The sequence below is a fragment of the Vicia villosa genome, linkage group LG2 (genome assembly GCF_029867415.1).
Source record: "Vicia villosa cultivar HV-30 ecotype Madison, WI linkage group LG2, Vvil1.0, whole genome shotgun sequence".
Classification (NCBI taxonomy): domain Eukaryota; kingdom Viridiplantae; phylum Streptophyta; class Magnoliopsida; order Fabales; family Fabaceae; genus Vicia; species Vicia villosa.
The window spans coordinates 205,357,951-205,373,038 of record NC_081181.1 but is presented as its reverse complement, the minus strand read 5'-3'; the positions used below and the strand labels follow the sequence as shown (position 1 = coordinate 205,373,038).

Sequence of the window (15,088 nt, the reverse complement as noted above, 5' to 3'; positions counted from 1 at the left end):
AAAGACAAAATAAAGGTTAATGATATTCCTGTAAAAGATGTGAATTTTGGTTGTTATTCTGGTTTTTTTTATTATAAATTCGTCATTTTAGCTGGGGTTATAACCCCCTATAGATTGTTTCAAACTTTCACAATTAGCATTAAAAATGGAACAACAAATAAAATTCACGACGGTTTTAACGGTCGCAATCTATAATGTAATCAAAAATCAAATAAAAATTCACGATAGTTTGAACCATCACAATCAACAATGAAAACAAAATTCAAAAAGAAATTCACGATGGTTAGTAACCGTCGTAATATTCAGTTTATGCTAGTTCCCTTCTGTCGTGAGTGAGAACGACGGTTGGTGTGACGGTTTTGACAACCGTCGCGAAACAGCCTAGGGGCACACGTTTGTGTGACGGTACAACAACCTTCGTAGATAACAAATTGCAGTAGTTTTAACCATCATAATCTGTCAAAATAACCGTCGCAAACTACCAATTTTCTTGTAGTAATTTATCTCTAAAAAGAATGAGGAAGTTCAACTAAATGATCGTCTAATTTAAAAATGAATTTGAAAAATATAACCCAACATAATGAACATTGAGCATTTTGGTACTGCATATGTGGAAGCATCATCTAGATACACATTATGAAGACTTCAATGTGTTATCAACTGGTGCATGTTTTGAAGTCAATGATTTAGTTCATCTGTTAGGAGAACAAGTTAACATCCACTGCTGAGTTAGTTCATTTGGAAACCACCAATAAATATTTGTTTAATTTAATTTTAGAGAATAACTTAGATGATTTTTCTTTCGACATTAATGTTTCAAACTTGTGAGGGAGTTAAAGAATAGTATATAAAATAACAAAAGTACACAATCGCGCATGATAAGACATGTTGTAAGTACAAGCGCATGAACTCTTGTAAGAGTTACAAAGATTACAACTACTCTTTATCTAAGGTTAGATCATCTAATGTTTATTTTTAAATTCACGAAGGTTACAATTTTCAAAATTCAATAGATACTCATTGGTTGAATCATCTGAGACTTTGACTTTAATTTGTTCATTCCAATAGAAAAATGATATAAGTGAACCAAACAAAATCAAAAGCGCAATAAACACATTTGATTTTGATGTTTTAGACCATATTTAACAAAATCGCACGACTCACTTCATTTTGCGGTTTTGTATTTTACAAATTAAACCGAACCTAACCATACCGCATTATGTTAATATATTTGATACATTTTTAGAAATGACTCTGATCTCACAGCTGAATGAGGGACCATATATTGATTCTGGTTAATATATGTGCTTGAAATTAAAATTGTATCATTTTTAAATCTCTTTCATTTCTTTTAAATCTTTTCATTTGTTTGTAAGTATTAACCTCTTTGATTATGATATATAAGGAGTTCTAATGGATGATACTTGAATATCATGATTTTAATAAAAAAAATTGGTGTTGTTGTGACTGAGTTTCTAGTAGTAGGAGGTGCTTTCTTAGGTCTGATATAAGTTTGAAGTGTTTCTTGGTTGTCTAGTGTGATGGATAGGCTAATTTTAGTTAAGGTGATGTGTACTTTATATATAATACACATTGTTATTTTGTTATTTGAGTTCTTTTGTTATTTGGTGTTAAAATTACCTGTACTCATTGATATTTTCCATTTTTTATTTGGTAATCTAAATGATTAAGCACAAAGTTATCTTGTCCTCTATATGTGTATGTATGATTTAATAAATTTTTTGTGTAGTTTTGGGTGGTTCTCATCGGTTCAATAGCATATCTGATCTAACAATCAGACCAGACCGGTGACCCCTCCAGTTTTAGATCTGACCGATCCGACCGGCCGATTCGGCCTGATTTTTAAAACACTGGCTGCAGACCCTTCTAACTAGTTACACATTGTTGTTTGCTACAAATATTTAAATTATATTAATAATATTTTTTAAAATTAATATTTTGTTTTTTATTATTTATATTAAATTTTAAAAAAAAATATTTTTTTATTATTTAAAATTAATTAACACTAATTTGTAATTAATTAAAAATATTTATTAAATTTATAAGTTATAAATATATTAATCAAAAATCATTTAAATAAAAGAAAACAAAAAAAAAAAGGCTTACGCCATTCCATTTGGCGACATGATCAATTCCGTGGCATACTGGGAATTTTTTTCCAAACCTTGGTACTGAGAGAAATTGTTTTCATGGCTGTGGCATTGAAGGAAAAAATTCGCAAAAATCATCGTACACCTCTTAAATTTTAGAATCATACATCTTATCTTATTAGTTTAAGTAAGTATGCCCTCACATTGAACTCGTATCTCCCAGTTTCACAATGCTTCAGAAACAAATATCTCATCCTAATGTCTTGTATATATAATCTAATTTCTGAATTAAGGTGTTTGATTCAGTCCCTTGCCAGTGAGACCAACTGCATATGTTTGTATTATTAAGGAGTTTTTAACATCATTGGTTTGGTTCAATTTGAATCTTCCCAAATCCAATGTGTCAATGTCACCCCTATTCCTTGCTAGTCGTGAATGTATTTCAAACATAATTGATTTTGTTTAGACAAAAAGGTATATGCTATAATAGTAGTCACTTAAGCTTACATTACATCTTAATTTCCACCACAAAATTCTCAAAATATACAACAATAATATGCTATAATAAGAATCATAATCTAGCTTCCAATAGTGTCATGGTTACTTCATTTGTAGAACTCAACAAATGTTAATTTGTGGAGGAGTCTGCTTCACTTGAATCTTTCATAAAGAATCCTGGCTGTTTAGGTTCAGCCAAATCAAACTCACTTACCAACATTAGGATCACACATGACATTAGTGGTCTATCTTATGGATTTTGTTGAGCACACCAGAGACTAACATGAATACAATGCAATATTTGAGATATAAAATAAGATTCCCCTATTCTTTTATCTATCAATTTTATTGGTCTTCCTTCTTTCCACAATTTCCTTGCCTGATAATACAAAAATTAAAATTTTCTTGTAATACAAGGCACGCTTTTTATGATATATGTGAACTATAAAAAAAAAAATAGTCAAATACTTACATAAGCCTATGAGATTATGGATTTGGTTCTACTTCTTTTTCGGGATATAATCTCCATCAACAACATTTTGCATAATGAACTAGTAGAAAAAGAAATATTGGTTGAAGAATAAGAAATATTGAAACAAGTTCTAATGGTTACAGAAGTTTGTCAAAATGCTAGTGCTGGGTATCGAACCTCTAACTTATATCTTTTACTACGGTTGAAATAAGCAACCATGGCGATATGTTACATGTTACTATGTCTTTACCACGACTACCATATGTGGTGGTAAAGAGGGCACGTACTATCACATTCTACACTTTACCGTGGTAATATCCTTCTCCCAACCGTGGTTAAATGTCTTTTTTGTAGTAGTGGTAAGATCATATTATTTAACACTTTCAACAAGACTCAAAGGAAAAGTGATTCGATTATGTTTTGATAAACTAAGAATGTAATCACACCTTTTAATTTAAAAGATTGAAGAAATATCAAGTGATAACATTTTATAACGAGAGATGAGAGGAACAAATATCAACCATTTGATTCATTAAGAGAGAGAATGTTAATACATTAATGTGGTTATTAATTAGTTTTTTTGATGCATCTAATGGTTGATATTTGTTCTTCCCTCCTGCCTCTAAAACTACTGATACAGGATCTAAGATTGCTTGAATCCTTGAATCAAATGCAACAAATCACACGACATTTGATTCTCATGTAGTACATGAAGTTGCTCTTGGTCTTGATATAAATAACAAGTCCAGTTACATACAGGCCCGACCCTGTGGCTGTGCAAGCAGTGCCACAACACAGGGATTCAATAATTATAGGGTCCCATTTTTTTTTTAATATTTGAATCTTATATATATTTGTTAAAGGTAATGTAAATGTGTAGTTTAACAAAAGCTGGAAAACTTTCTGAAAGTAGGTTGTCTGTTCTATCCCTACCAGCACCTTTTAATTATACTTTACGTAGTTAATTTTTATGTCACTTAATAAAAACAGTTTTCCATACATCACATATATTTTTTTTAATATATTTGAATGATTTATTTTTATCAGTAGAGATTATGACATAAAATTTTTATCTATCCATCATATTACGTCTTTGAGATTAATCTTTGTTATTATTATTATTTTTTAAACTATAGATAATATTTTTTAAATTATAGTTAAATATGTAAATGTGTGTCATAAAGTTAACTTATTTATTATATGATTTTTATAGAAATATATTATTTATTATATGATTTTTATAGAAATAGATTATTTTTCTAAAAATAAATTATTTTATTCCTTCTATAATAATATGTTTAAAAGTTAGAAAAGTATTCTTATTTTTAATTAAATCATTACAATTAAATTATCAAGATGACTTTTTAACAATCTAAATTAATCATGTCTAACTTATTATTAATAAAGTTTTATAATATTTTTCACTGGCTTAGCTTTCTTTCGTGTTATTATTTTAACTTTTACTAAAATTCATAAGTATTTTTTAAATGAGAAATATTAATATATTATTAAAAATATATATTATTAAGAGTGATTATCAAAGTCTCTATGTACATAAGTACATTCAAACATTAACATAGTGTCTTAATATTTTGAGTCTCATAATTGTAAAACTATTTTTAAAATTTAAAATTGTAAATATAATAATTTATCCATTAGTGAACTAACACACGTAAAAATTTATTAATAGACAAATTCTGTAGAAAAAAATACCAAAATAATATTTATACCTGTTAAATTCTAATAGGAGTATTTATTAATATTTTTTTAATTTTTATTGTTATTTACAATTTAAATAAAAATAATTTTTTTAAAATTTTTCTTTTTATTTTTTGAGACATTTTTTATGACTTGAACAGGGCCTCCAAATTGTTTGGGCCGGCCCTGGTTACATATATTAAGTGTGTGCATGAATAGCCGTGTTGTGAGCCGAGGCAATTTCACTCATGTTATCATATAGTTCTATGGATTAAAAAATAGTTCTTTCCGCTTTACTTCATGTTATCACAAAAAGTTAAAATACTCAATCAACAAATTATCATTCGCACTTTTTAGTTCATTAATAAATCCTCATGTTTCTTTACAAAACCATTAAATTAATTTATAAATACTCAATAAAAGTCTTGGAAAGAACCAGTCTAACTTTTATTTTGACTCAGTCAACAAGTCATATTCAGAAAACACATATTCTCTAATATACTCATATCAATGCATAATGTCTATTTCATTTAGCCAGCAAAAGCAGGCTTTGCCGGCAATTTAAGAAGAGAGAAAGCTTCAAGTTTAACACACTGATAATTAATTTGCATATATATCACTGAAATCAACACTAATAAATCCAACTCAAGAAACAAACCACTCTATAACAACACAACTAAAGTTAACTTCAAAAACACAGGAAAAACAATATGAGACAAGCAGGTGCATATTCAAGTTTACTAAGTGGAGGAATATCAGGAAGAACAGGTCCACATTCATTACCATTAGCAAGAATAAAGAAGATAATGAAAAACTCTAGCGAAGACGTGAAGATGATATCAGGTGTAGCTCCAATTGTTTTCTCTAAGGCTTGTGAGCTTTTCATTGAAGAAATTACTAGGAGGTCTTGGATTATGGCGATTGATGGTAAAAGAAGAACTTTGAATAAAGAAGATGTTGCTTCTGCTGTTATTGCTACTGATGTTTTCGATTTTTTGATCACTTTGGTTTCTGATTCTGAGAGTGGTTTAGTTGGTTGTGATGATGAAAATGATGACACTGTCATGCAAATGGAAACTATTTGAGTTCCATTATTTGGCTTTAAACTTTCTTTGTTACTTAACTTTGATATCTTAACTATGTTAATTACTTAACTTTGCTATCTTTATCTTGATTAATGAAATAATTTGTGCTTCAACTACCACTTGTTAACTAATTATTTTTGCTAACTTATGCTTCAGCTCAATTATTTTTACTAGCTACTCATTAATATATCTTTAATAATTTGTGATATTGACTTCTTAATAAGGGAAGGAGCTATTCATTCTATTATGGGGCAAGTGCCCCCACTAATTTTTCATCCATTCTCAAATATTATGTTATAGTATTTTGAGAGACTTATATGCAATTGTTATGCTCCGTAAATTTTTTATTTGAAATAAATAAAAAGCAAAGGTTCTGCCATAGAACAATCCGCTATCATAGAGAATGTATAATTTGTTTAGTACATTATTAGTACAATCCATTAAAAGGAAACAAGTCCTCTATTTGTTGAATTGTATATTTAACAAGTCCTCTATTTGTTTTGCCATGGTTAATATGTGGCTAATATACATTGGCTCTCCAAAAATTAAAACGATTTTATTTTATGCACAACTATCAATTGAATTGATTTTACATAAAAAATATATACCGTCTCCACATTCTAAATTTGCTTGCTTTGTCCCTGTTCTTAATAGAACTCTAATTGTTTATATTATAATTTTACTATTAATTAATTAACGGCGTCTATGTTATTGTGTTAAATCTTAACGCGAACCACAAAATTCAGGTACACCTTTCCTAAGCTCAAAATAACTCTCACTTTTGTTAGCCACACTGGCTCGGGGAACAGATTATTTGCTTATACGCCCTTACGCCCTTCCCTCCCACCTCGATATTGGATCAAATTTTTTGTACTTCAACCACAACTTAGAGTAAGCCATCAAATTGGAATCCATCAAATCAATTATGAACACTTTAGATCCACATGAGATCATTGATGTCGCTTGTGGGAAACACTTTAACGACATTTTCTTCTCTTTACCTCAAATCCAAATGGTACATTCGAGCGGAAGAAATCTTCAACAAAGCCTTCCAAGAAGAAATCCTAATACGAATATAACATAATCATGATTGAAATAACCACCCAAGGTTTACGGAGGCGGATGGAGGGAAACATGTCCCTCCTATTTTCCCTAGCCTACATTCTAGAGGAATCTTCTACCAATGGGAGTACATCTGCACCAAATCTTGAGTCGACGAGAAACTTTGTACTGTTTGAGAAGATTTATTCATAAGAATTATGAGTTCTGGATGTCAGAAGGGAAGTTCCTTGGCCATGTCATATCTCAAGGAAGTGTAGCTGTGAATTCTCCAAATATGGAAGTTGTGATTAATTTGGAAAGACCTAAGAATTAGTCAGAGGTTATAAGCTTTTGAGGACTAGCTGGATACTATTGGAGGTTCATTAAAGGATTAGCTCAGTTAGCATTTTCAATGACTAGACTCACTCGAAATGAAGTTCTATTATGTTGGGATTCTAAGTGTGAACGTAGTTTTCTCAAGCTAAAAGAGAAATTAACTACCATTATGGTTCTGATGATCCCCGATCCTAGTCAGCCTTATAAGGAATTTTGTGATGCTTCAAAAAAAAGTTTAGAAAATGCTCTCATACAAAACAGTCAGGTTGTAGTCTATACGTCTCGGCAGCTAAAGGTTCATTAAGAGAATTAGTCAATGCATGATCTCGAGCTAGCTACAATCATCTTTGCACTCAAGGTGTTATGACATTGCTTGTGTAACATGCACTTTGAGATGTTCATCAATCATAAGAGTGTAAAATATCTCTTAATTAATAAGAATAAATTGAATACGCAGCAAAGAAGATGGATGGAGTATTTAATGACCTATGATTTCGTGCTAAAATATCATCATGGAAAGATGTAGCCAGACAAACTAGCTATTATTAACCCTAATGTCACTTATTATTAGTTTTCCTACTTTTAGATTTTTTTTTTACCTTTCTTTTATCATTTTAACAAGCTTTTGTCCTTTTCTATTATTTTTCTTTTCTTGACCCGTTGGATCACGCACTACTCTAAATTTTGTAAACTTTTTTTTATAATATAGATCATTATTTAACAAAACAAAATAAAAGACTAACCTATCTAACAACTTTTTTTTTTAATAAGCACCTATCTAACAACTAATGTACTAGTAATAATTAAGTTACCCTTAAAGGAAAATAATATACAATGAGGCACACTTCATTTTTCATTACATTATAACATGATCAAAGTACATAAATAACATACCCCTTTAGGATAAAACACAGTACAAGTACACAAACTTAGCTCAAGTCCAATTCTATAGCTATAGCTAGAAAAGGTACGAGCATTACATACATTTCAGAACACAAATTATTTATGTTACATAATCCCATAGTGTGTCCATGATGAAGAGTACTAAACAACATCATTAGCACCATAGCCATAGTCCACAACTAAATTAGGAATCCACAAAGTAGCCTTATTTCCAAGGAAATGACACACAGGCTTACTTCCAGGATCCTCTCTCATAATCTGATGAAGCATTTCATGATTCATGCCTGAAGTATCAGTATGGCAAACAGCTAGTGCCTGAGTTTTGGTTCCATCATTAGCAACCAAAGGAACCATAAAAGCTGTAGTTCCATGAATTTCATGACAATAAAACACAACCTTTTGGAAATTCAATCTATGGCACATCACTGCTTTCTCTCCAAGGTTTTGTACCGACTCAATTGTGTATTGTTCTTGCTTGCCTATGAAGGAACTTGATAGTGGTTGAATGTTTTTCCCAAGTTTTGAAATTACAAATCCAATTAATGTTTTTAAGGATTTTGCACAAAACTTTTGTTCTCCTTTGGCTGCTTCTTTCTTTACACATACATCATTAAAAGTATATCCTTCTTTTTCAATGTCTTTAATTTCACGCATCCATGTATAAACACCAAAAGGTTGTGCAAAGGGAACTTTACTGAACTGTACGTTCATTGTTTTTCCTGGATAAAGTTCATGTTCATAGAAAAAAGTCTTTGGATATTGGGTATCGTCAACCGCCATAGGAAGGTCAGTAATATCAACCCCTGTGTCATAAATAATAAATGATTAAATAATGGATTAAATAGGTTTTTAAATCCTATAAAATGTGTCATAAATAATAAATGATTAAATAATAAATTAAATACGTTTTTAGATCTTATAAAATAGTAAATTTTGTTTTGCTCCCTATAAAAATAAACGACATATGTTTTAGTTCCTACAAAAATTATAATGCACGTAATTTTAGTCCCTACAATAAAATTAATATATTTTTTTAATAATTTTTTTTTGCAGACATGTTTAGAACGTTTTAAAAAGTTCATTCGAAAAAAAACTCAAAATTTATTTTTTAAGTCGATATTTTCATTACTTTTATTATTATTTTTTAAAATTTGAAAAATTCATATTTAATTCTTCGCATTTTAAAAAATTATAAAATTTGATAAATAAATATTTTCCAGTATTTTAAACATGTATAAAAAAAATTATCCAAAAATTTTAAAATTAAAGGATAATTAAATAGCTTTTAAAAATTTAGAAAATAACATGGACTAAAACTGCATTCATAAAAGTTTTAGAAGAAACATTCATAAAAGAAAATTTTTGTAAGGACTAAAAGTACATAGTCTTATATTTATAGGGATTCCTAACATGTTAAACTCTTAAATAATTTAATTTTGATATGGTTAAATTTAGATCTAAAAACATAAAATTGATGCAACCAACCCTGTGGGCCGGGTTTTAGAAGTTCTCGGAGAGAATTGGGAATGGGAGTGTTAGGCCAAACAGCTTCCCAATATTCTTCTTCAGGAACCACTGATGCATGGCTTTCTCCTGATAGTGCAAGCTGCATATTCACAACAAGTTAATAAATACATATAGTGAATAGTTACATAATTATTAGAGAGATTCAAATTAGAGCATAAAAACATACAGATAGAACTGAGATGAAAATGACAAGGTGTTGAAGTTCCATATTTGCAGTCAACTAAGGCAAAGTAAGGAAAGAAGTGTGAGACTTAACTATGGGTTGCATGAATTATATATAGGCCAGGGAGGACCGAGTAACCATTATTTGGTGAATTATTAGAGTTAGGTTTAATTATATTTTATCCTTTTGTGAATAATACTTCATAATATATATAAAAATCAATTCAATAGAATATACTATCATTATCAATATTGTCCATAAATCATCACTCTTTCATCAAGTAGGTCCTTAAAATGTTAAAATTAACAAATGTTTTCAAACAGTTTTCTCATTCAACTAGTTTATCCCACGAGAATAATTAGTAGAGAGATTCAAATTGTATACTTGATTTTAATATTTTAAAAATAAAATTGGTAGGAAAGACAATTTAATATGGAACTCTTAAAAATGATTTGAAGATGTACATTTACCATTTACCGTAAAACAAATATAAAAGCGTAACGAAATTCATTAAAAATAACAAAGTCTATTGTTAGACTTGTTCATTTATTTTATAAGCAAGGAATCAGTTTATTTTAAAGCAAGGAATTATATTAATATTGAGTGCTATAGCTAGGAATACTCAACCTTAACTACAATAAGAGAAGAAAACGACCAAAAACAACAAGAAACTTAAGGAAAACAATGAATAGGGTCCCGGTCAATGTTTTAAAACCCGGTCCGGACGGGTCTGATCGGGAACCGATGGACTAGACAGTTTGATTAGGGTGTAAAATCAGAAATGCACTTAGACCGGTTGAAATCGGTGTGAACCGGCCGGATTACCGGTTAAACCAGTGAACTGGCGATTTTGATTGACCGGGCGGATTAGAGTATTTATTTTCATTTTTTAAAGTTTAAAAAAAAACTGAAACACTTTGCTTCTTGAATGTTTTTTCCTCTTCCCGGACATTTGAAAGGTTTTATTTTGTTTATTCAGTCTTTTCTCTTCCTAATTGAAATCATATTCTACAATTTTTTTCTACCAACCAAAACTCTCTGTTAGTATAGTATACCTCACTCTTTGTATTTGTACATATTAGTTGTATTGTAGAGTAGCTTATGTACATATTTGCCACGTCATCATTTGTAGATAAGATATATAAACCAATTGTAACATATGGAAAATCTAAGAAGAAGAATATGAATATTATCCATAACAGAATTCTGTTATGCGTTTCTTCCCCAACTTGTTGTTGCTGTTGCACTTCACTACCTTCATTGCTTTCACCATGGATTCATGGCGTCACCATCAACATGGTATCAGAGCCTGGTTTAAGATCCGGTGGGCCACCTTCTATGGTTTCCGCTATTGGGCCACCCACCATTTATTTCCACGCTCCAGTTGTCTAGTCCTGGGCGTGAGGGGGTGTGTTAAGAGTCCCACATCGGACAATATATGGCCTAAACATGTCCTTATAAGTGGGGGCAATCCTCACCCTATAAGCCGGTTTTGTAGGGATGAGTTAGGCCCAACCACACTTCTTAACATGGTATCAGAGCTTAACAAGCTCTGGTAGCCATCGTTTTCTCAGGTTTCTTCCGATTTCCTTCTTGATTGCTTTTAATCCTCTTCGCTTGCTTCGATTCTTAATTTTCTTTCTTTGCAATCGATTCTTGGATTTTAATGTTTTCGATCGAATCGTTATTCCATTCTCTTCTCGATCAATTACGCTCTCTGCGTTCCTCTGCAATCTTCCTTACTTTGTAAATCGGATCTTTCTCGATCGTCTACGCTCTCTGCGTTTCTCTGCAAACTTCTTTCTTTTGTGAATCGGATATCTTGTTTCCACCATTGTTGTGTTTTCTTTCTTTTGATGGCATACCAGAGTTTCACGGATTTTTCCACCAATTCCTCCAATCCTTACTACTTGCATCCCAACGAGAATCCGTCTCTTGTTCTGGTCACTCCTCTTCTGGATGATAAGAACTATCATACATGGGCTCGATCAATGCACATTGCATTGATCTCAAAGAACAAGGAAAGATTTATTGATGGTACACTCCCAAAGCCCCCTGTATCGGATGTTCTCTATGCTCCTTGGGTTCGTTGCAACACAATGGTATTGGCATGGATTCACCGCTCTATCTCTGAGTCCATAGTCAAATCTGTTCTTTGGATTGAGACAGCCGTTGATGTGTGGAGAAATCTACAAACTAGATTTTCACAAGGTGACATATTTCGTATTTCTGATATACAAGAAGACTTGTACAAATTCCGCCAAGGAAACCTTGATGTTTCCAACTATTTCACTCAAATGAAGGTCATGTGGGACGAACTTGAAGCATATCGACCAATCACTACATGTTCATGTGCTATTCCTTGTTCATGTGGTGCCCTTGGTTCTGTTAGAATGTATAGGGATCAAGACTATGTGATCAGATTTCTGAAAGGTTTGAGTGAGAAATTCTCACAGGCCAAGACTCAGATCATGATGATGCAACCTTTACCTAGTATTGATCAAGCCTTTGCCCTGATAATTCAACAGGAACGAGAACTCAATAGCTCTCAATCCACCATTTCTGCCAGTACTGGAACTGATGAGTCAGTAGCTCTCCACTTGAATGCAGCATCAGGTAGCAATCATCCCAAGGCTGGCAGCAATTCCTACAAAGGCAAAAGCAATGGTTATGGAGGAAATAAAGGTCACAATAGAGTCTGCACTCACTGTGGGAGAACCAACCACACAGTTGAGACATGTTTTCTCAAACATGGTTATCCAACTGGCTTCAAAGGTAAGGGAAAATTTCCCAATTCTCATGTTTCCTCTCAGTCTGTAGCATCTGTTGAAACAGGTCAGGCATCTTCTGGGCAGCAATCCACTCAATCCAACTTTGGTTTTACTCAAGAGCAGTATCAAAGTATCCTGGAGTTAATTCAACAGTCAAATCCTAGTGTCAAAGCCAATTCAGTATCTACTTCACCCTTTGCCTTAAACACTCATTCCACTCATGAAACTGGTAAGAACAAATCTCTGTGGATTTTTGATACTGGTGCCACTGATCACATATCCTTTGATCTTGCTAATTTCACTTCACACAAAACCATTGTTCCTATTCATGTTAACCTACCTAATGGATCACATGTTATTGCATCTATCTCTGGAACTGTTCCCATATCTTCTGCCCTAGTTTTACATAATGTCTTATACATTCCTAGTTTCCATGTCAATCTAATCTCTATTGCCAAACTTGTTCAAACTAATGACTGTATTGTACATTTCACTAATAACTCATGTACAATTCTGCAGAACCATTCCAAGGAAACGATTGGTTCAGCTAAACTACACAGAGGTCTATATGTGCTTGAATCTTCTCATCTTAGCCATGCTTGTAATGCTTCCATACAAGACCCTTCTTTACTTTGGCATTTAAGATTAGGACATATTTCTTCTATAGGATTACAAAATGTATCAAAAATGTTTCCTTTTATTCCTTCAAAGTATAGCAATAAATTTCCATGTGATCCATGTCATTTTAGTAGACAAAGAAAACTTTCATTTCCTCACAGTAATACCATAAGTAATTCTCCTTTTGAGTTGTTACATGCTGATTTATGGGGGCCCTTCTCCACCATTTCAATGTTAGGCCATAGATACTTTCTAACTCTTGTGGATGACCATAGTAGGTTTACTTGGGTCATTTTCTTAAAAACCAAGGACCAAACAAAGCAAAGTATAATTCAATTCATAGCCTACCTTGAAAATCAGTTCAACACAACCTTAAAATGTTTTAGGTCTGATAATGGAACAGAATTTCTTTCATTATCTACATTTTTTTTATCCAAAGGCATAGTACATCAAAAGTCTTGTCCATATACACCCCAACAGAATGGGGTGGTTGAAAGGAAGCACCAGCACATACTAAATGTTGCTAGATCCTTGTATTTCCATTCAAAAATTCCTCTTAACATGTGGAACTTCTGCATACAACATGCTGTCCACCTCATAAATAGACTTCCCTCTCCTTTACTCAACCTCAAAAGCCCTTATGAGATGTTACACCAACAACCGCCCACTCTTATTCATCTTAAAGTCTTTGGTTGCTTGAGCTATGCTGTGTCTAACCTCACTCACAAAACAAAATTTGATCAAAAAGCTAGAAAAACTGTGTTTTTAGGCTTTAAGGATGGTACTAAAGGCTATATCTTATATGATCTACAATCCAACAATATATTTGTTTCAAGACATGTGATATTTTATGAAAATGTTTATCCCTTTAATTCTGTCACATCTTCTTCTGCCAAATCTCCCTCCCCCCCTAATTTCAATCGTTTTCCTACATATGAAGATCATATTTTACCACATCAAAATCCCAATTCTACTGACATGTCTCAGTTTTTTGATGACACCACTTCCTCCCATAGCCTACACCAACCACAGCCTACTAGCCATAGTCCTAGCATTAGTGAAAATGACAACTCAGCTCCACAGCTTTCTTTTAATAATCCTGCTCCCTCTGATAGTGACAACTCAGTGACAGAGAGAGCATCTATTCTGCCCTCCCAGCCAGTCACCCCTGCACATCCAGTCAGTCCTTTAACTTCTCTTGTGCCCTCGGGTCATTTTCAGACCTCTGAACCTAGCTCTTCTGATAACACTAGTCCCATCAATTCTCCTTATTCTATTCATAATAGTCCAGTTAACCCTCATATTACATCTCAAGAAAATAGCCTCATTCCTACCATTAGACATTCCACTAGAGTTTCAAACCCTCCAAGTTACTTATCAGAATATCATTGTTATCTTGCCAAACATTCCAATCCTCCTTCTCATTTATATTCCCCTAATGTCCCATATCCTTTATCATCTTTTCTCTCATATGATAAATGTTCCTTGCCATATAAAACTTTTTGTTGTGCTATATCTTCCACAACTGAACCAACCACATATAAACAAGCCATACAACATGACTGTTGGATTAAAGCTATGGATATGGAACTTAAGGCTCTTGCAGAAAATCAGACATGGACTGTTGTGGATTTGCCACCTGGTAAGATACCTATTGGCTGTCGTTGGGTTTACAAAGTCAAACATAAAGCTGATGGGTCTATTGAGAGATATAAGGCCAGACTAGTAGCCAAAGGCTACACTCAGCTAGAAGGCATTGATTACTTTGATACATTTTCCCCTGTGGCTAAGCTCACTACTGTTAGAGTATTATTATCCATTGCAGCCATCAAAGGTTGGTATTTAGAACAGTTAGATGTCAACAA

General features: G+C 32.3%; 2 protein-coding genes across 2 annotated transcripts; one reads left to right on the top strand and one right to left on the bottom strand.

Moving 5' to 3' along the window:
• Positions 1 to 5,489: 5,489 nt before the first annotated feature.
• Positions 5,490 to 5,864, top strand: LOC131651140 (nuclear transcription factor Y subunit C-1-like). Its single transcript, XM_058920805.1, has one exon. The coding sequence runs from the start codon at positions 5,490 to 5,492 to the stop codon at positions 5,862 to 5,864; it is 375 nt and encodes a 124-aa protein (XP_058776788.1).
• A 2,207-nt stretch (positions 5,865 to 8,071) lies between these two features.
• LOC131648029 (embryonic abundant protein USP92-like) lies at positions 8,072 to 9,986 on the bottom strand. Its single transcript, XM_058917827.1, has 3 exons — positions 9,838 to 9,986; positions 9,630 to 9,750; positions 8,072 to 8,947 (listed from the first exon to the last, which is right to left on the bottom strand). The coding sequence occupies exons 1-3, from the start codon at positions 9,877 to 9,879 to the stop codon at positions 8,286 to 8,288; spliced, it is 825 nt and encodes a 274-aa protein (XP_058773810.1). The 5' UTR covers positions 9,880 to 9,986; the 3' UTR covers positions 8,072 to 8,285.
• Between the last annotated feature and the right edge of the window lie 5,102 nt (positions 9,987 to 15,088).